This window comes from Python bivittatus, unplaced genomic scaffold, assembly GCF_059951505.1.
Source record: "Python bivittatus isolate LINGU-HERP-01145 unplaced genomic scaffold, Pbiv_v1 ctg000700_np1212, whole genome shotgun sequence".
Classification (NCBI taxonomy): Eukaryota; Metazoa; Chordata; class Lepidosauria; order Squamata; family Pythonidae; genus Python; species Python bivittatus.
In genome coordinates, this window is record NW_028277098.1 from 91,470,444 (window position 1) to 91,493,511 (window position 23,068).

A 23,068-nucleotide genomic window follows, 5' to 3' on the forward strand; every position below is an offset into this window, starting at 1 on the left:
GAATGCTGTCCGTCAAAGCAGGAACCCTGAAAACCTTCCTTTTCAGGTGCTTACTTGAATGCTTTTATCTGGAAAAAGAATTCACGCTCATTTAAATAATTTGATAGTTTCCAAGAAGATGCTCATCAGAATCACATTCAAGCGTCAAAAAGAAAGACGAGATGATGAGTAGCTAAAATTTTCTCTTTGGCTAAAGTAGATCAGAGTTTCCTTTTGATCTGTTTACTACTCCCCAATTTGTAGCTAGAACACTGCGTCATCCAGGAAGTCATGTCAGTTCCTTAAAAGAGCTGATGATGTTGCATTTAGCCAGGTGGCTCCACTATTCCTTGGGCGGATTACTGTGTAATGTGGTTTACATATAAGTAAGGGCCTATTGGGATATCAGCCTTCTGTATAGTCAAGTTCAGGTAATCTAGAAGGATGTTTTTTCTTTGAGTTGTGCCAGAAAACACACTTGGTAATAACTGCTTATTGAGACACTAGAACTTCAGAAATATCCAATATTCATATTTGTAGTTACAGCAGATTCACAAGCCTGGAATGTACTTGAAGGATTGCAATGCTTCACCCCTGGCCTAAACAATCTCCACTGTAACCACAACTTCACCATTCAGTGGCCTACATACTGTCTTCTCCAATAATCTCCTTATCCTTCTTGGACAATTAGAAGGCAGAAAAAGTTTTGGAGATACCATGAACAGAGTGAAGGCACACAGATGAATTGTATGTATGTGTGTGTGTGTGTATTTACATGCATACAACACAAACACATACACACTACCAAGGACATAAGTCAAAGTGTCCAAATACTCTTCTAAGTTCAGAGGTTGATAGCTATTGAATGTGAGAAGGTATAGTATTTTTCCATATGATAAGCAAAGACTTTCTCAATCCATTAGCAAATTCACTGCCGTGATCAATTCAGTTGTAAACAGGAAGAAACATTTCAGCAACTAGAAGATAGTTTCCCCCTGCCCTGTAGCTGTCACAAGCCCATCTTTAGTTGTTAAAAATTTAAGATTTCTCCAAATCTTTTGCTGCCTTCTAATTGTCATCAGATTTTCTCAAGCAGAGACATGGTAGCTCTACTCAAACATGATTTAATGTAAGGCTAACATTAAAAAAAAAGATATATTCCATGAGATCACAGTTTGTTGTAACTATCCAGCAAAGAGAGCTTTGAGTAAAGATGGAAAATGCAGTGATTATCAGCTCAGTGTGGAGAATCAATGAGAGAGAAAAAATCCCATTAAAAATAAAATGGCTAATACCGTGATGCCTTTACTTTTGAGGATGCCTGAAGGCAGATGAGACAATTGAACTTCTCTTCAGGCAGACCTAAAGCAATCACGCATTTTTTTTCAACAGACATACATATATGTAGCTTGAAGTAAAACTACTTGGTTTTTCATCCCACTTTGACCACAGCTTTGGATCAACCTGTGGTAGCTGTTTTGGGGGTGGTGGGCCTGTTTGAAATGTAAGAATGTTGTGGGAACTCTCCAAACATGGCTGCCATGGGGAAGTTTCCAGGGTCATAAAATTGCTGCCGTTGTAGGTAGAACAAATCCCTCATGTAGCAACGAACGATTCCATGACGTTGCTTCCCGCCATTCCCTCAAGCCTTTCCAGATGCTGTCTTCCACACCAGCTTACTGTTGCTTAATTTGTTTCCTAAATAGCGGAACGCTTCCAAAGAAAGTGGAATGCTGCAGTTACCCACCACTTTTACTTTCTAAATTGCCTATATTCTCTTAAAATGATGCCAGGGACTGGTGCTTTGCTTGGCAGTGTACCAGCTTCCCATTTTCAAAAATTAAAATTAAATTAAAATTAAGTCAGGGGACAGAAGAATTGCCTCCCTTGTTCAGTAATCATCAGCAAAGCTTCTGGCCTTCCCATAGAAGTCAGCATGTACTGTTAGTAACAGGCTGGTAACGTGTGAGAGCATTCATCACACTTCATGTTCAGTATCCTCACTCTAGCTGAGACAATGTAATGATCCAGAACCAGTGTGATTTAGATACTGCTTCTGTAGATAAATAACCACCTGCTTCTACAATGCTACTAGAATCTATGAAGGTTAGGGAATTGGCAAAGAAAGATTGTGGATTTTTAAAAAAATTCTTTAAGATAGGATCTATTTATAGAAATGCTTGGTTTAGAAATTGAAAATTGCAAGCTTTGTTAAGAGTTTTCTCCTTCTCAAGTAGAGTTTTGTAGAAGTATCCTTGCCAGCCAGCCAGCCAGCCAGCCAGCCCTTCCTTCCTTCCTTCCTTCCTTCCTTCCTTCCTTCCTGGTATATATTTCTCTCCCTCCACTCAGAAAGTTAACATACTTATCTGTAAGTTTCTCAGCCTTGGCCACTTTAAGATGGGTGGACTTCAACTCCCAGAATCCCCCAGCCAGCATGGTTTCTAAAAGAACTCTAAGTCTGTTTAGCTCCCGACTCACCTACCGTTTCTGTGCAAAGGGAGGAAAAAAGCAATGTTATTCTCAAGTACCTTCAGCCTATAACAATCATCCATTTGGGTGCTCTGCTTAACTTTTTTTTTTAACTGATGTGGGTTCTTTTTCCCCCTCTTGGCTCTTACTGAACTATAATTATCTTAATGTTATGTTGTTAAGCCACAAAACATCCCTGGGATTCTTCGGCTTGCAAAGTGTGGGGTGGAAGTATTCAAGTGAATTAGTGTTCTCCCTCTGTGAAAATTGTATTTGTGGGAATATGCCAGCTTCTAAGATACAGGCATGCTCTGATGCAATGTTTCTCAACCTTGGCCACTTTAAGATGGGTGGACTTCAACTCCCAAAATGCTGGCTGGGGAATTCTGGGAGTTGAAGTCCACCCATCTTAAAGTGGCCAAGGTTGAGAAACATTGGTCTAAAAGGAAGGAAAAAGGGTTCTCCAAAAAGTTTTAAGTACTCCAGCACATAATACTGCAAACATATGTTTTGTTTTGCATTCCGTGCTTGTGTTTATTATGTATGTAAGTCCAAAGTGTGGGAAATCTGGTGCTCTAGTTAAGTTTTCTTTGTTTTGACCTCTTTTCAGTGCAAATAACACTTTTAGAGCAACCTGCAATTTCTTTTATCCTTCCCTGCCTTATAGGGCTTACATTTTATCAAATATGTTTGGCCTTGGTGTCATCAAAGACACGCCACATTGCTTCACTGTTTTCATCCTTAACTTTTGAAAATATAATAAAAGTCTCTAGAAGGAAGACATGAACACACTTTTGAGATATGTAAATCATTGATCTTTGGTCAAAAACTGTCCAAGAGTTTTAAACTGCCAGTGATATGCATGAGGCTAGAATTCTTTTTATTCTTTTTTATTTGCAACAATCTAATGGATTTATCCAACCTAGTAATATAGCAATTTAAATTCCAGGAAAAGAAGGCTTTGCATGTAGGTCAATGCTAGAGTGCATGCTTTGCATGCAGAAAGGCCAACATCAACAAATAGGGATGAAAAAGTCACCTCTTTAAAACTCCCGAGAGATCCTGCTACTTGTTGTCAAAAGCACTGAGCCAGGTGGACCAGTGGACTAACTCAAGAAAAGACAATGTCTTAAGCTTCTGAGAAACAAATCTATTTTTCATACAATCTGGGGTGGAGGGAGCCCTAGTTTCAGCTCCTCCAGCAAGCTTTATTAATCAAACATTTAATGATTTAACTCTCTCAGAATCTTGCTAGAGTAGTTCTGTAGATTTTATATATACCCTTTAATTGACATCACCCAAAACATTATGCAGAATTAATGTTAGCATACTGTACCACACAGCCATCTTATTTTTAATATTTGCTATATTATTAAAATATTTTGCAGAACAGTGAGCTGATTCCACCACAAGAAAGGCTGGATTTTGCAACCTCTTTTAATAATACATTGAAGAGCAATGATTTCATACTTTATAATAAACCAGGCCATTGATTTCTTTAACTCAGTTTTGACTACTCTGGCTGGTAGCAGTTCTCCAAGATCTCAGGCAAACATCTTTTTACCTCCTGTTCTTGGTATTTTTTAACTTGAATGGGAAAAAAAATTCTAATGTGGGCTGTAAGTTCCCCATTCCTGCCTATGGAAATAAAAGTGTTGCCTTCTGTATGTAAAACATGTTCTACCATGCAATTCTGCCCAAGCACTTTGGCTAGTTATGGGGTTGGACAAAATTACACCAGACCCTGACCAGATTGGCTTCATAGCGGTTTTAACTACTTATTGCCTGTGGTCAGAGGTGTCTTCAGGGGAGGTAAAAAAAATCAAGATAGTAGTTTCAGCCACCATTATAACTTATTTTACCTTCCTGGTGGGTACCCCTGATCTATGGGTTTTCATTAGCCATACAGGTTAGAAAGTTATCATTATACATAAACATTCATACAAATGAGCCTGTGTCTGTAGAGGCATAGTAACTTCTCCTGTTATAGAACTTTAGTGGCCAACAATTGTCCCTATAGATATCTAGACAGGCATGCAGAGAACAGAACTTTGCATTTCCACTCTAGCGGCAGTGGAGAAACCGCTATCTATTCCTCAACTCAACTGGTGACCACGTCAAGAACTATAATTTGTTTATATTTGGAGGATATGCATGCTGTCTTAATATGACATAACTGTCATCCAACCATCGTTGGGCCAATGGCCACCATCTTTCCATTGCCAATGAAATGATAGCAATGTCTCCTCATTTCTGAAATATTCTCTCAACTTAACCTGTCGTTGTATAGGACATAATATCTTTTGTTTGCCATGTGGATCATCAAAGATCTATTTAAAACATCACTGTGTTTCAACCAGTAACCATCCAAATGCCTTTGGAGACCATGAATGTGGTTTTCCCTTATTGTCTGCCCCTGCCATTGAGTACTCATATGGAATTGAGTATATGGGGATTCTTGGTTATTGACAGAATTAGTTGCTCAATTATTTAGTTACTGAGTTATTGACAGAGCATAAAAGAACCTGGAAGATCAGATTAAAGCTGCTTTAGTCCAGCCTCTGTCATTCTCCAGCAACTGATGCACTCAGAGTTATGTTGCCTCTGATCCTAGAGGTCATCATATCTACCAGATGCTGATAACCAGTTTCCATGAATTAATCCAGTCTCTTGTAAAGCCATCTCAGTGGCCATCACCTCATTTCTTGTTGGAAGTTTTTTAGCTTAGCTTTGCCCCAAATTGGTCAAATTCTGTAGTTTAACTTTAGACTCTGAATTGTCCACAAGTTCAAATTCATTGGATGAATTCTAATATATAAGAAGAAAAGGGGACAATGTATGAGCATTATGCATTATTAGATCCATTTCCATCAATTCTCTCTTTACTTGCTCTCTACTTTAAAAAGCCTCAAATATAGTCATCTTTCCATACAGGTGAGATCATCCAGCCCCCTCATCATTTAGACTAGGTTTTTCTTGCTCCACAATTGCATTTAATTCTCTTTAAGAATAATCAAAATACAGTTTCTATCCTCAAGGCTCGAGGCACTCAGTTATGCAATTCTGCTGAGGCAGGGACTCAGCTATCTTTCCATTCATTCTGCACTTGCTGAACTCCTATACTTTGGCCTGTCTTTGGGGAAGATTGCAGCAAGTAAAACATTTTCAACAGAGTTAAGATAGGACTACATTAGTACGCTTATCACTGGCTTTGCTAATATTATAATGAAATCTATGTTTGGTACAAATTTCAGTACAATCTGTACTCTGTTACATTTTCGTCCCCTGTAAAAGGGGTTTCTCTTGTATATCATATTCCTCCTCCAACCCTAACTCCTTATGTGTGGAGCTCCTCTTTTTTCACCTTATTCTCAAGATGCTTTTGATCAGGGGCATTGGGGAGAGGCGGTTAAAAAAGTCAGGATGTACATTACATAAAAAGAAAGGCAGGGTTTGATCATACAACCATGGCTACCATTTTGCAGATATTGACCCCTTACTGCAGACCCCATGCTGTCACACACAAACTATGGGACACAAAACATATCTGGCTGGTGAGTGATGAGAAAAAAGTTGTCCAGATCATGTGCTTCGGTTGAGGGCATCTGATCACCAGTCCATTAGATTCTGTTTCCTAAGTTCCTTCCATCCACCCACATCCTTTTTTGACACCAACTTTTCTCCAGGCTTCCAGCAAGGTAAAGAGAAGGAAGCAGAGTTTCACTCTGTTATTTGGGAAAGACACAGATTTGTTTATGCTTATTTGCCGGTTTTCCAAGAGCAGGAATTGCCCACTTTTAGTTGTCCTGTTTTATAGGATCTAGGTCAGTGTTTCTCAACCTTAACAACTCTAAGATGTGTGGACCAACTCCTAGAATTCCCCAGTGAGCCATGCTGGCTGAGGAATTCTGGGAGTTGAAGTCAACACATCTTAGAGTTGCCAAGGCTGAGAAACAGTGATCTAAGTAGTTACCCAATCCTCTTCTTTGAGGTTGTTTTCTGCCCTGGTGCCTTCCTGCAGGCGGGGTGTTCACAGGGAATGATCAAAACTCCACCCATGCAATACATATAAAAAACAAATGGAGCTTCAGTTGCACCATTGTGGCTGCCATCTTGACTTCTTTGACCACACCCATTGGGTTTCTTTATTTGATGTGCTTTTAAACTCAGGATATTAAGGCATCCCTGACAGAGGGCTCTCCAATCCCTGCTTGAATAGCCCCAACAAAGGAGAGTTAGCTCCCCACTTTTCAGGTAATTGGTGCCACTGTCAGACTGCTAGGTTTTTCCTATCATTTGACTGGAATCTGCCTTGCTGTAACTGAAAACCATATTCCTTATCCTCTACTCTGGAGAATAAATAGGTCTTGATCTTCTTCCATTTGATCTCCTTCCCCATTCCTCCTTTCCATCTTGTCTCAGAGACCACCTGTTGTGTGTGTCTGCTCAGCATATTTCCTTCAGGTTCATGGACATTTCTGTCCATCACCTGTGTTGAAAAAGGACACAGCTAAGAGTCCACTTGATTTTTGCATGTGGAATGTGAGAGGGTAGCAGCTTGATCTGTGCCTCAGGTAGAAAAATATTTGGGACCAGTTTTGTAGGAAATGAGTGATGGTACCTACCCTTGGAAAGAAGGAAATACTTGAATCTACTGAGTCTAGATTGGAAGATGAGAGAGCAACTTGGTTGCCTGAAACCAAAGCAAGATTGGAAGAAATATCCAAAGCAGTGCACCTCTAATCCTTCCCCCAAGCCAAATTAAAATATTCCCATTCATACTGATATGGGAACCATGAGATGTGAACAGAATGCAAACATTGCCTTGGCTGCTCTTGAATTGCTCTTGAGTCCTGTTCCTTTCTTCCACTCTGAAGGAGAATCCAAAGGCTAGAAAATCCACCCAGGGTAAGCCTCCAGTTCACAGCCAACAGGCAGTTACTGTGACAACAAAACCTGCTTTTCTAAATATTACACACAAGTGCCCTCAGTCTCAGCTGCTGCAACCATCTGCCGTGTGTGCTCAGCCTTTCACTTGTGCTGAGAAATGACGACAGGTCCCCCCCCCCGCCGCCGCAGGACTAGAACTGGGCCAAAGGTTGGTCAAGCCAAGGCATTTCGTAAACTGGACTGAAAAAAAAAACACTGGAAAGGCAAAAGGTCTGAAGAGCATCTACTTCAAGCACTCATTAATCGAGCCAGTTAAATGATAAACCTTTTGTGACTACTGTTTGTTGGGTGTTTCGGGGGATGTCCATCCTTGGCAAGATGTCAGAAGATACGTCTTCCTGGGGTGATTTAAGACACAAGCCTCCTTTACCTTGATTGGTGAGACGGACTGTAAGCAAGACAGAGTATTTAAGGAAGGAAAACCAGAAGTCCCAGGAAGAATTTTAGTAAGCAGCACCATACTCCCTGAAAGGACCAACTAAATCTTCTCCAAAGCTAAAAACAAAAACTGCTCTGGTAAAGTAAGTATTTACAAATATAGCATCTGCATGCATTTTATTTTGATTTTAAAAAATGATTCAGTTCTTTGTGGTTCCTTATATTGCTTAGTCTGAAAAAAAATGCTTCTTTTTGAGAAAAGTTGTAACTCAGTGGTAGAACACATGCCACGCAAAAAGTCCTGTTGTTTCTATTCCTGCCTTTTCTTCCTGGTGTTTTCAGTGTGGGACACTGCTAGTACAGGTAAGGATCACTAACATGGTTTTCTCCAGATTTGTTGGATTCCAGTACCCATCAGTTCTAAATGGCCAAGGACTGAAGGAGATAGCTTCCAGACATGTGGAGGGTAACAAGTTGTTCATCCATTGATGTAGACAGTACATCCAGTTGTTTCACTCAGTTCTGTTGAAGGCAGTATACGTTCTTATCACTGTGTTTTTTGCTAACAATTGCAAATTTTAATGTAATAGAGGCAGCACATTATCTTTTTTCTCTAATTTGCAGTTCATATCACAGGCTACATATTATCATCATCACTTGCAAAGAACAGGCAATGCCACCCGAAGTGCAAACACGAATGAACGCTACTCCAAAAGTGGTCCAAGGGGATCTGAAGAGCCTGGTACCTGATGTGAGAAACTTCATTGAAAGCAATGCCAAGCTGTGCCAGCCAAAGGCCATCCACATCTGTGATGGCTCAGAGGATGAGAACAAAAAGATCTTGGAGCTCATGGTGGAACAAGGCATGATCAAGAAGCTTAGAAAATATGAAAATTGGTAAGGAACAAGTATTGTTTGCTAGTGCGAAGCCAAATACATGATCCACTGAACAATGGCCCCTCCCTTAGGGCCTTCCCTAACTTGTACTTAGCCATGGTGCAAACATGGGCTGGAAATAACTTTTCTCTCCTGTGTGTTTTCCCCCTTACTCCAACATTGTCCAAAAGTACCCTGAAAGTGCGTGCAAGACCTGTTAGAGGGACATCTAGAGACTTTAGTGACCAGGAACAGAGGCAAGAGAGACAAGAGAGAGATCAGCTATGGGGCAGCAAATTTCCTGCCAGAATAAATCAAGGAGGGGTGGAGAGCAGTTCAGCTTAGCAGTGGGGAACTGTCCATAAGTAGCGAGTGTGTTACTGCCATTAATTTAATGTATCTTCTGGATAGTTCAATGCAGGGAAGAACAAAGACTCAGGTTCCCTTTCTTTTTTCTGTGTTATTCCAATATAGAACTGCCACTCTTTAATGGATGTGCCATATTTTTAGTGGCTATGTAGCTATCAGAATATCAATAGATAAAGATTTTCCCATTATTGAATGTCTTTACTGGGGAAAACTTCAGACAGCAATATCTTTCAAAATCATGATTTTCCTTCTAAAAATACCACCTTTCTCTGTCACTTTGCAGTCATTCCGATTTTTAATTTTTGAGATCTATCCTCTTTGTGTGGGAAAGATGAAATAAAATCAAGTAATACATTAAATCTTCATATGCAGAGCAAATGTAACATTATTTAAGCCACGGGGGTTCGGAAGCACATTTCTGGTCTGATGAAACAGCCATATGTTCTTTAAGGAAAACAAACCTCTAGAAATTGGTATGTAGAGTGCTGACTGGCGCTCCCCTATTCCAAACCTCCAGGGAGAAATTTTATAAATTTATTATTTTTCAACTGCTTAAAAGAATAATTACACAAGCAACACATCAAGAACGCAAAATAAAACAGGCATCTTAGCTGGAACGTAGAGGAATAAGCGAGCAAGAGAGTTATCTCAAGTTCAGTTTCCTGGTTCACTGAAACTTTGATTTTCTAGGACTTAATGCCACAGACCTCTTATGCCACAGATCAAATTCCATTGCAATTTATGCCATTTGGATAGTTATGCCAATTTGCGATTAGCACAAATTATGCAATCACACACATAATGTAAATTGACACAAGTGGCATAGTTCGCATCTTTGGCTTTGCTGCCATGATGGACTTTTTGATTTACCAAACTTGGCGAAAAAATGGAACCTTCTTCCCTACAATTAGATATTTAAATAAGCTTTCATTGTATGCCTCATTTATACAGGGTGTCCCAAAAGTCTGAGTGCAGATCTAAAAAAAATCTACCGGAGCTTGGCCACACTATTCTTATAGATTATGCAACCCTAAAATGCTTCTTAAAGTTTTGTTTATTTTTTTAGGAGTCAAGGTTGAGATTGTAACATAAGAGGGAAACATGTTCATGTTTTCCTTCCTATCATAAGCAAGCAGCAACTCCTGAAAGTCAGGAGGAATGCAGGAAGGAAAAAAAAACCACGATCTCCACTCTCAGGGAAATGCAGCCCCAATTCTCATCTCTTCTCATTATCGGCTATAAGACGAGGCAGCAGCTTCCTAAGACTTATGGGTAGCATCCTGCATAGAGTGGTTATCTATGTACAATTTGAGATTCCACATCCCTTGTTTGAAGTTTAGTAAGTTAAAATGTAGCATGTACTAAGCATGTTGCTGAAAAATAAGTGATTTAGGTCTGTTCTTAAGATGAAGAGAACCTCACAGGGACGTGGCAAAGAAAGAATATTTGGGAAAGGCCAAGAAACAGAGACAAAGACTCTGGGTATTGATAGCCTTAGTCAGTGGTCCACCTGAACTGAGTATGTACCATGAAGACTTGACGTTTCTTCTTTCAATGGAATCTTCTGTAATGTGTTAGGGTTAATTTGGAAAGAGTTCCAGAGCAAAGTCTGGTGCTCTTCTCTCTCATGAGTAGCATTGCTGAAAAATGATACAAAGGTTTATCTTTTGTCAAATGTCACAAGGAATGCAGTATCTTCCATATTTTTGTGTATTGGAATTTCTGATCCATTACATTTTTTGTAGGAGGATAAGAGGTTTTGCCAAGGAGATTTGGTAGATGTTTCCTAAATGACCGTGAATATTTAGGAAATATCTGGACATTGCTTTTGAGTGTTTGGCGTAGAAGAGTATGGAAAGATGATAATCCAAACTCTCCATCATAGACTTTTTGGTTCATCTGTATTTGTGTATGTGTATGTATGCAGATATGTAGAGAAAAACAACTTTGGGACAGTTTTGGAACAGAGAGAAAGAGAAAGAGAAAGAGAATACTGAAGCAGAGATGACTGTGCAGGGTGAGGGGTTGCAAAAAAGCCAATGGCAATCACAACTGCACAATCAAAGCCTTAACCCTTTTTTAGATCCTTGCACGTGCAGCATACATAAAAAACAGATGGGACTTCATACAGTCATGTTTGCCATCTTGACTTTTTTGACCCCCTGTAGCTTCTCCTGGACTGAAAGTATCTTGGCTTCTCCTCTCTAATATTCCAATAATGAAGCCTGAAAATTCCATTCTAGAAGCTCTGTTTTAATATTTGGAAATAAATATAAAGAGGCATTTCTAGTATTTTCCATTCCAGTTAGAAATGGGGAATGCACAGCAATATTTTAGATAATGAGGTACATATTTTACCTCCTCCCCCTTCCCCCCCAAAAGTAGTTTACAAAAGATAGCTGAGAACCTAGCAGGAGTTGGGCTCCATTTCTTAAATGTCTCTGTCAAGAATAAACTCATTTTCATCAGCAAAACATCACCAGGAGTAAATGGTTTGACTGCACTTAAATAAATAATATTCCTTTCACGATCCAACATTGTATGGTGCTAGACTGTCTTGAGATAAGGAGAAATTGAATTGGATTTCTGTCATTTTTATTGCTCACATGACAAGTGTAAATGTTCTGCTTCTTGTCTCCACAGCTGGTTAGCTTGCACAGATCCAAGGGACGTGGCGAGAATTGAAAGCAAAACTGTAATCGTGACTCCAGAGCAGCGAGACACCATCCCGATTCCCCAAAGCGGAGTGAGCCAGCTGGGACGCTGGATGTCGGAGGAAGACTTTGAGAAGGCCTTCAGTGTCAGATTCCCTGGGTGCATGGAAGGTAAAGTCACAAGAAAGAATTTCACAGTTAGAATTAAAATACAGCTGCTTCCTCCCCCGGTGTGATAGAAGAACATTCATTCAAGGATGTTCACATTTGTTTCATTTGTTCCATGGCTAAGCAGTCCTGTAAGTTTTTGAAGCATAACAAAAAAGAATGAATTCTATTAATAATGGAGTGAGTGTGAATGCCTTTATTATAATCATGTTTACCTCTGGAAAAACTATAGAATGATGGTTTATCTCCAGTTGTGTTTGGGTAGGCCTATAATGCACCAGTGCTAGCTCTCTTCAGGTTTCCTAGACTACCCAAAAGTCACATCTGGATTTGGACTGACAGCAATATGCCACTCATGAATCCAGTCACCTATTTCTTAAAAAGTGTATTTCATGAAGACTTGGATGGCCCAGACTGATCTGCAACAAAAAAGTTGCAGTGTGGAGTGCTGTTGTTCAGCTACCCTGTTTCCCTCCCTGATAGCCCCCCCCCCTTATTTTTTTCAAACATCCTCCCTCAAGGATGTTCCAAAACTTCTGCAAAATTTGAAATTTCCCCAATATTATTGATACATCCTCTTTGATGATCAAGTTCTCTCATCTACACTCTGAATTTCCTTAGTGAGGCCATGATCTCCATAAAGCTAGAATGAGCTTGCAGACTACACTTGTCTCCTAAACTTAAACCTGGAACAGCCTAAGGGTATCCTGCTGGAATATGGCATAAATTCACAGTAAAACATGGGCCAGAAGAGTAGTAATCAATAAATCCAATACACATTAAGTGGCAGAATGTTTGCTTAATTCTTCTGAATTTGGAATCTGGCCCTTAGATGCTGATTTTGCCAGCTGTTACTCGGTATTAAAATGATTTGTACCCAAGTTCTGTAAACAAACAAAACCTTCAACCACCCAGTAAAATACAAGAATGTTTTTAGGGAGGGAGAAATGGTGTAGAATGGGGGAGCAGCCTTCTTCAACCTGGTGCCCCCAGATGTGTTGAATCTGAACTCCCATGTTGGCTCAGAATGATGGGAGTCCAGTCCAGCTGCAGGCTATCTGACTGGGGAGGGCTGGTACAGAGACTCAATAGAGATTTACAATGTTGTTTTTAAACCCCTCCTCTGATTGTCTTTTGCAGGGCGCACCATGTATGTCATCCCATTCAGCATGGGACCCCTTGGTTCTCCTTTATCCAAGTTTGGGATTGAGCTGACTGACTCTCCTTACGTGGTGGCCAGCATGAGAATTATGACCCATATGGGAACATCTGTCCTAGAAGCTCTGGGCAATGGGGAATTTGTAAAATGCCTCCATTCAGTTGGGTGCCCTTTACCATTAAAAAGTAAGCTGTTCTTAGGCTAAAATGTACTTTGTTCATCCTCTCTTTCCCAAAAGATATTGTCTTTGTTAATAAATTTACTAAGCAGAATATTCAGAGTGCTGTAGTTTACAGAGTTGCCAAGAATAAGGGATGCTAAGTTGGGACTGGTTTGTCATTAAAGGCAACAAACCAGAAATTATTCATTAAAGAAAGAACCAACAAAGCAATCCTGGATATTTTGTCCTTCCAAATGGCTGATTATTTCTAACTTGGATGAGAAATTAAGTGCAGTCTGGTCCACTGTTTCCCATCACATCCCTTTCTCAAAGCACATATGAAGAATTAGCTTTTTTCAAAGGATGTGGTCTACTAAGAGCCACTGTATTAGGGCTCAGTAGCAAATAGCTGTGCACTGTATTACAACTCAGCTTTAATTTACCAGACAGAAAAGATGGTATGTGGTTTAGAAAGGTGTATGGTAAAAATAGAAAAAGAAATAGATGTCACTTTTACCCAGCTGATCGATCAGAAGTAACAACTTCTCTTTTGCTTTTTGTAGAGCCTCTAGTAAATAACTGGCCATGCAACCCAGATTTGACGTTGATTGCTCACATCCCCGATCACAGAGAGATCATTTCTTTTGGAAGTGGCTACGGAGGAAACTCTCTTCTAGGAAAGAAGTGCTTTGCTCTCAGAATTGCCAGCAGGATTGCCAAGGAAGAGGGCTGGCTTGCAGAACATATGCTGGTGAGAAACGTTTTGATGACCAGATTATTTTCAATCCCAGTCAACTCACTAAGATATCAATCTGATGCCAGAGTGACTATAGTCCCATGAATGGAAGTTCCTGATTGTTTAGCTTCCCCTGGAACTCATCTCTGGACAAGTGTATGAGTATTAAAAAAAAAAAATGGAGAGGGATTTTCACTGAATTCTGTAAGGATGTTTTGATAGATAGGCATCCACTGGGGGAAAAAAAATCTGAAGAATTCGGATCAGCAAGTGTTTCTGACTTCAATAATGGAATAAAGAAAGCTGTCCTGGAGGATGGAGGTCTGACTAGAATGTTGATAAGGAAGGACTACAAGCTCAGTTCAGTTACTCAGAATAAATACCTACACTCAGAAAGTTATATTCCCTAAGTGTGTTCTACATACTTGGCTCAGGATGTCCAATTCTGGAATTCTAGTAAAAAAAAACCATGTAAAGCCTGCAAGTCTGAAAATTATGCTGAGATGCTGTGCTCACAGTAAAACCAAGGTAATTTCTTCACTGATGACCAATAGTATCTTCCAGAGTCATTCAGCTATCTTGCCAAAATAACAATAATGAGGATAGGCTTTGTCTCAATGGCTGAGTGATGCTTTGCAGATGCTGTAAGTTACTAGCTGGGAAATTATCTAAATCAAGACATGGGTTGTATGAGGAGCAAAATACTTAAATATGGAAAATCCATGTATAGCAACCAGAAGAATGGATCAGGCAGTGTGAGATAAAATTTGTCATTCTGTGTCCATCTGATTCTACTTCAGACGGCTGTTATGAAGATAAAGCAGTAGTCTGTGAATGCTTTGGGTAGCATTAAAAATACAATTTTAATCAGATGTATTTATGTGTGAGCCACCCAGAGTCATTGAGAGTCAGGCGGCATACAAGTTTGTTTATTATTTATTTATAACATTTATGTACTGCTTCCCATCTCAAAGTGGGTTTTTCTCAAATTGAGAAAAAGATAGGCACTCTGCGGAAAATGTATGTATATCTATACAATTTTAGTACAGTGTAAACTATAATCTTACATTGCCTGAACTATATTCCATGTGCAACCAGCATAATTGAAATCACATACACATTCAGAGTAATGACAGGTTTGGAAGTTGCCATTATTAACACTTCATAGATCTTACTGTTTTTGCTTGGTGCTGCCTGGTGAGTTTTGAGAGAGTGGAAAAAAAGGTTGCTTGTGTTTTTAAACAGATTCTAGGTATCACAAATCCAAGAGGTGAAAAGAAATACTTTGCTGCGGCTTTTCCTAGCGCATGTGGAAAAACGAACCTGGCCATGATGAATCCAACTCTGCCAGGGTGGAAAATTGAATGTGTTGGAGACGATATCGCTTGGATGAAATTTGATGACAAAGGTAACTTACTCAGAACTCAGTTGGGAGTTTAGCCTTGGAAGTTGATGGCCCAAAGCTGCCTAGATTTAATGGTGGTAGATTCAGATCAGCAGTTCAGCCATTCCAGAAGTGATTGTTTGCTGGTTCGTCTTCCTTTTTCCTGGCTCTCTTAATGTTTCTTAATATTGAAGTCAGTATGAGTTTGCAGTTGGGCGCCATTCTTGTTATTCTTAAACAGGTTCAATCTCATGTATTAGCAAACAGTCTTTTAGAACATCCAGAGCTGAACTGAACAAATATAATTACATATTGAGCTCATCATGGGAGGAAATCAGCTGAGGAGGATAGTAGTAGCTCAAAAATAAGTTGAAAATTGTTGTAGGTGGTACACAAAAGTAGTCTTGGGGAAAATAAAATAAAGTATAGCATGTTTTTGGATCTAGCTTAGGAGAAGGTATTACCACTGTGGCAAATACTGCTTCAGCCCCATTGAGCTCTCACTTTTTACTTTACAATTATAGCATAAAATCTTTATCAACAGGGTTACTCCAATTTCTGTGTCCTTCAAACTTACCATTCTTTACAGATATAATTCTAAATATAATGTAAATATGTACCTTACAAATATAATTCTATTGAATGTAAATATGTATTTGTCCTTCTCTGTAAAGGCAGGCTGTTTTCTATCTTTGTGGGACACAGATACTTTGACAGAATGATTAGTGGAAGTTACTTACAATACAGAAGGTCAAGAACTATTGATTTAGGGATCCTTTGCTCTGAGAACACTCAAGACCCACATGATAGAAGATCAAAACTGTACTTGATCCCACGTTCTGGAAATAACAATCCTTTATTTCTAAAACATATTTAAAATATTTTAAATGTGTTAGTATCCTGTTTGGAAATAAACTGATGATCATGCAAACAAATGGTTTTACAACTGGAAAGGGGTTGCCCTAAATGGCAGCCCAGGACAATTGCAAATACATACATTTTAATCATCTTGCATTTTTAAGATACCCATATGGGGTAGAAACAAATGATACATCTCACATGTATAGTTACCCTTCCAAACTTTGCATTCTCCAAAGAATCACATGTACAGTATATGGAAATGGCATGAGTTGTTTCATATTTGAAAATTCTTTGGAAAAAACTGCGTATGTATAGGAATCTCTATCATTTTCAAAAGAATATCTTGGTGATTGGTGTTTTGGGGAAAACCCTCTCTGTTTCAGTTAGGTGGGATACTTCATTCTTCAATATTTTTTCCTTCCTATCACTTGTGTTGTTGTTCCAAGAAGGGAAAAAGTAATGATTAATGTGTACACATCTGAGAAAGGCATCTGGGCGCACTATTTATTTATTGCATTTATATCCAGTGGCAATCAAAATCGACTTTGCAGTTTGCATGATATAAGGCAACACTAAAACATCCATGGCATAAATTAAAAACTTCTAAAACAAAATTATTTCATAAGACACACCCATTTACCAGTAAAAATAAATGGATGGCATGTTCTAAGCTAGAAGGCTTTACAAAATACAGTAATTCAGTTTTCAGTGTCTTCCTGAAAGCCATCAGGAAGGGGGGCAGTTCAATTTCAACTGGGAGATTATTCCAGAGGGTGGCACTGTTACTGACTCAGTTTCCTTTGCCTCTCATAAGTAGGGACAATAAGCAGTTTTTCCTGCAATGACCTTATAAGTCAAGCCAGTTTTAGTTGGAGTAAATGGTTCTGCAGATACCCAGATGCCAACTCATGGTCCCGAGAACAATTGTTCTTCAAGGGTTTTCTCCAGTGTTCTGGATTTCTTTATAGAATGAGAGGTGATGAAGGATGTGGCAAGATGTGGCAAGGCCTTGAAGAATATGAGACTGAGTTGATTACAAAATGGGAGAATATTTACCATCAGTTCCTTGGAATATATTATGTATTTATGAACACTGTTTTTATTGTATTTTAATTGGCTTTTATTCTTATTTTTATTGTAAACCACCCAGAATTGCTTTCTGAGTGAGATGGGCAGTGACTAAATTTGAAATATAAATAAATTCTCCCGGGGAGAATATGGTAGCAATTGGAGGGGTGGTGTAGGGGATAGCACATTTTGTGAATGCAGGTGCTACCATTAAGTGAAGGAGAGGAAGAATCCTAAATGATCATTTGAGGTGCACATGATATTTCAACTTAGGTCATTTCAAAGTTAGGGTTGGCTTTCCTCATGCTGACACTATCCTTCCATGCTGGCTTAGAATTTTGGGAGCTGTAATCTCAGTTCTACCAGAGAGTGCCAGATGGAATGCAAAAATAATCATCATAGGTGAAAAAATGGTAAAGTTACAGTAGAGTTGAGTAAAGACTGGGTTGATGAATGTTCAGAGGGAGGAGAATGTGCCAAGTGATGAATAGGCAGAAGGAGGAGGAGATAATGATAATAGAGAAGATCTCCACTGTTTCCCTGGCATCTTAGCCACCTTATGAATGATATCTGAAGGTAACATCCTACCTAATGTCTCCTAGGTAACTTAAGAGCCATCAATCCAGAGAATGGCTTTTTTGGAGTTGCTCCTGGGACATCTGTGAAAACAAATCCCAATGCTATGAAGACAATAAAAAAGAATACCATCTTCACCAATGTAGGAGAAACTAGTGATGGAGGTGTATATTGGGAAGGTATTGATCAAGAGCTTCCACCAGGAGTCACACTCTTGTCTTGGAAAAAGAAAAAATGGACTGACAAGAATGGTATGAAGAAGATCTACTCTTCCTACTCTCTCTATTATTTAGGCTGCATTTTTGATTACTGTAATGATGGAAGTGTGATATACTATATATTTGTCTGAATATATTTGTACAGGGGAGCCTTGTGCTCATCCCAATTCCCGATTCTGCACTCCTGCTAGCCAATGTCCTATAATCGATCCTGCCTGGGAAAATCCAGAAGGAGTGCCAATTGAGGGCATCATATTTGGAGGACGGAGACCTGAAGGTAAGAACTGCAAACTATGATAATGGCTTCTTCAGCTTAAAGAAGTATTGAAAGCAATTCAGTGTTTTTTATGTAAATTAGGTTGTTTGAAAAACTAGCTTTGATAAATACTAGGGACAAATTACATTAAGGAAGAGAGAAGAAGAGAGAAAATAACAGAAGTGGTTCACAGAAGAAGACCATCACTTCTTTCCTGTACCTCAGAGAACTGGATATAGAGTAATTGTCTAAAATTACAGGGAGTCAGATTCCAGTTAAATATTGCAAAACAAATTAACAATAAGGGTGGCTTGATAGTAGGTTAATAACAGTCCATTTCCTCATTAGTGACTTATGGCATCTTCATATTATCAACCCAACCACAATTGAAGTTATATGAAACCTGTCCTCATTACTATTATTTTAGCTCAATGATAATTGGATGACTCTAGAAGATGTATGGGGAAATGACCTGAGAGAGAAGGTGGGTCCCCCTTTTCTGGATATCTTCATGCAGAACTGGACACCCATCTCTCAGAGATGCCTTAATTTGAATTCCTTCTTTGAACAGAGCGGTTGGATTCAGTGGCTTCAATTGCCTTTTCTGAGCCCATGATTCTAGGCAACCTGTAATTTTTTTGAAGTCAACAAGATTGCTGCAGAAGAGAAGGTTATTTCTTAACAGAATGCCTGATACAGTAGGAGTTGCAGTCCCAACACATCTACAGGGCACCACATTGGGCCAGCTGGCTTATAATGTCTAGCTGCAGTTCATTTGCAAGCCACAATAGCTTTCATGATACACATAGAGTAGTTCTAAACAGCCTTTGATCAGAGAAAGTGGCATTTTCCTGCCATTCACAACCACTGAACTCTCTTCCCACCCCAATCATTACTCAGCAGTACCTTTGCAGAGGCAAAGGCTATAGCTAACATAAATCTCCTTTCCTGACTCTTTGTACCTTAAGATAGATAGAACTGTTTACATTCTGAATAGATTAGATAAGCCACAGGGAGGATGGCTATGCACTGAACCCAGATTTACAAATGCTGGTGAATGTATGCCAGCCGCTGCAGTGATCTAAAGCAGTAAACTCAATTATGTGCAGCACCACTAACCTTTAAATATTCCAACCATCCTGTTTTCTCCAGGTGTGCCTCTAGTTTATGAGGCTCTTAACTGGCAGCACGGAGTATTCATTGGTGCAACAATGAGATCGGAAGCAACAGCCGCTGCTGAATATAAAGGTAAGTCAACGTGAAATAACGCCTTGGCATTTAAACTGCAGGGCTCATCGTTTTCACCTAGAAATTCTGAGAGTTCCAAAGACTGACCTACCTTCCTTCCTTCCTTCCTTCCTTCCTTCCTTCCTTCCTTCCTTCCTTCCTTCCTTCCTTCCTTCCTTCCTTCCTTCCTTCCTTCCTTCCTTCCTTCCTTCCCTCCCTCCCTCCCTCCCTCCCTCCCTCCCTCCCTGTAGTATAACTACTATGTTTTGGTACTTAAACAATTGCCACCCCGTATGGGGCATGCAGTTGTGCCATTGTGTTAATAAAGAGGTAGAAATATTTAGATTTTGTTCTGAGCAGGAGGCTCCATTCTATCCTAATGACTGAAGTGTGGATAATTATTAAGTACTCTCCATGTTCAGAAGCAAGACGTGGTTCTGGGAAACAACCTCTGAAAGGGCTTGATGAAGCTCATGTATGCTTCCAAGCAGCATTTGTTAGTGGCTCCATCAGCCATGTAGGACCCAGTTGCCTGATAATAGGGACAGATATGGGGGAAAAAATGGGGAAAGATACCCATACTGCTTTTCAGGAAATTGTCTATCAAGGAGGAAGAAGATGTGGGATTAGATGTACTTTTGAGCTAACCAACAGGAAAAGGTTAATATGGTTCTTTTATGCTTGTTCTCCTTCACTTGCAGAGATTTGATTGGATAGACAATATTTCACTTTCAGAGATTAGCGTGCATAGTTAGGCAAGTCTGCCTGTACATGTGTGTGTTTGTATGTGTGTATTTTGCAAGCTTGGATCCAACAGATTTACCTTCTGCACCTCCCTGCTGTAATCCACACAAGAGTCCCCTGAAACTAAAAAGATGTGATTTTTATCACATTGTCTGCACTGACATAACAAGAGAGAGAGAGAGAGAGGGAGATAGATCATGGGGAGAAATAATTGGTGGGGCAGGAGGGGCAAGCCAGATCTCAAAGATGACATTGGAGAATGGGGCTTTACTCCTTTACCCCAGGTTTGAGTGTGATGTTGCTCACTCCACAGTACCTTTACTTGCAGTGGGAGCTTCCTCCCATTGCAAACATCAGGAAGTGGGCAATTCCAATCAGGACCATGGCCTTAATCCTGCTCAGGGGGCAGCACCACCTACGGATTAAAGAAAAAATTAATCATAATCACCCTTGTACCCTGTGGGTCCCAACCAGGAAGCCTAGATTAAGAGTTGTTTGAGCTTAACTGCTCCAGCATTAAAGCCAGATGTTAAGACTGCATGATTTCAAGTGTGCAAATTTGGACCAGGTGATCTTAAAAATAATGGAGCTCTAATTATGGATGAGGCTTCCCTGCTACATCTGTGCTTTTTCCCCAGGAAAAATCATCATGAATGACCCTTTTGCCATGAGACCTTTCTTTGGGTACAACTTTGGTCAGTATCTTTCCCACTGGCTCAGCATGGCACATCGGCCTACGGCAAAACTCCCAAAAATCTTCCATGTCAACTGGTTCCGGAAAGATGAGCAAGGAAGATTCCTTTGGCCCGGCTATGGTGAGAACTCCCGGGTGCTGGAATGGATGTTTAACCGCATCCAGGGAGACGACTGTGCACAGCTCACAGCCATTGGCTATGTCCCCAGTGACACAGGACTGAACTTGAAAGGCTTGGAAGGAGTCAGCCTCCAGAGACTGTGTGACATTTCCAAAGAGTTTTGGGAAAAGGAGGTGGAAGAAATCAAGAAATATTTTACAGAGCAAGTGAATGCTGACCTCCCCTATGAGATTGAAAGAGAAGTTATTGCATTAGAACAGAGAATTAAACAACTGTAACATTGACTTGACACTGTAGACAGTACCTTGGAAAGATCAATGAAAGAAATGTCCAGCTTTTCTAGACACTAGGTCTGGAAGTGCAATAAAATAACAGCAGTCACAGAGTTATGGCCAGAACTATCACTCGTGCAGTTTGATTGAAGAGGGGTTTTTCAAGCTGCTCCAATATCACTTGACAAGCATTTTAAACAGTGGTTATAGAGCTGATCAGCATTATTGCTTCATACGCTAGGTTAAATAATCAGAACTATTGCTTGATAAGCTAGTCTGCTACCATTGATAAGCATTGCATGCACATGTCAAGAAAGCTGTCCCAGGATGGCTGTGGTTCTTGTATAACGTCACTAATGATCTTCCATATGTGAGTTCCTCCCATCCTCTAGCACTGTTTACTGTAGGATGTAGAGATTCTGCACTTCAGTTGGCAGAAGGTGAAAGATTAAAACCCATTCAGCCCAGCAGCTGTCCATTTTAATTTGCAACAACATTAAGGTGATGATAATGAAATAATACATAATATAATGATGATAGTATCTTCACTCACTCACTTGTCTTCTGATACCATATAAAAATGTCCTTGAAGAGAGCCAACTGTTCCTTGTCACAATGACATTCTTTTTCTACGTGTAGTTAGTAATACTGAATAAAGATGTATAGACTTCTGCATGCTGGCAGCAACAGATGAGGGGCCATCAGAAGAAGTAATTAGCAACTACTGTATTTCTTAAAAATAAAGACATTCAAGAGATTACTACTCCATTGTGTCACACAGAAAACCTATCTGTATGCAAAATAATATCTTCTATGTGCCTTATGTTTTGTATTGTGATTCTGCCATGTATAGGGGATCCTGTTGTGACTTCAGAATAATAAAATAAGTGTTTTGGCTTCTTGGTATGTACTCTGAATATTGCTTACAGGCAATCCAATCCTATGCATATTTATTTGGAAATCCCATTATGAACAATTCTGCATTGTTGTGCTATCTATCCCCCCGTGTGTCAACACAAAAAATGGTGTCATGATATTGGCTGTTCCATTGCTGTTGAATATTCTGCCTCTGTAAAGTTTGTTGTGCCTGTAGGACAAATTACTTTGACCATATTTTCCACTGCATCACTTACTTCAGATATGGTGATTGTTTCTCATCCCTGAGCTATATTTGCTTCCTACCCCTCCATGCTGCATCTCTATAAGAGATGGAAAATCCAGTTTAATTCAGTGCATACTCTGGCACCATTATGTAAATATACCCTCTTTTTTGATAAACAGAATAGAATAGCAACCCAGGATCCGAAGACTCTCCATCCAACACGGTTGGGAGGCAGATTGTTCAAACCAAAATTGCTTGCAAAGACAGAGTAGGGAGACAGGGAATGTATCATAAAGTTCTCTGAACTACTGTTGATGTTATTTTCTGTTAGACATTTTGATATCTCCCTACAATATCCTTGGCTCACAACAACAAGAGGCCAGAGATGGTGGGAAATCAGAGAGGGTGTAAACTAGTGAAGATGTGATTGTACAGTGGAAGGGCCATTGTACATTCTTGGCCCCCATGTAATACCATCTCATCCTAAAAAAGTGTAAAAACATATTCCACCTCTGATCTTTCCTTTCCTTTCCTTTCCTTTCCTTTCCTTTCCTTTCCTTTCCTTTCCTTTCCTTTCCTTTCCTTTCCTTTCCTTTCCTTTCCTTTCCTTTCCTTTCCTTTCCTTTCCTTTCCTTTCCTTTCCTTTC

At 39.7% G+C, this 23,068-nt stretch overlaps 1 protein-coding gene across 1 annotated transcript; it reads left to right on the forward strand.

Moving 5' to 3' along the window:
• Positions 1 to 7,606: 7,606 nt before the first annotated feature.
• Positions 7,607 to 22,220, forward strand: PCK1 (phosphoenolpyruvate carboxykinase 1). Its single transcript, XM_007428288.4, has 10 exons — positions 7,607 to 7,919; positions 8,401 to 8,673; positions 11,665 to 11,846; positions 12,984 to 13,187; positions 13,726 to 13,913; positions 15,144 to 15,306; positions 17,814 to 18,038; positions 18,151 to 18,282; positions 19,414 to 19,509; positions 20,871 to 22,220. The coding sequence occupies exons 2-10, from the start codon at positions 8,450 to 8,452 to the stop codon at positions 21,323 to 21,325; spliced, it is 1,869 nt and encodes a 622-aa protein (XP_007428350.1). The 5' UTR covers positions 7,607 to 7,919; positions 8,401 to 8,449; the 3' UTR covers positions 21,326 to 22,220.
• The last annotated feature ends 848 nt before the right edge of the window (positions 22,221 to 23,068 follow it).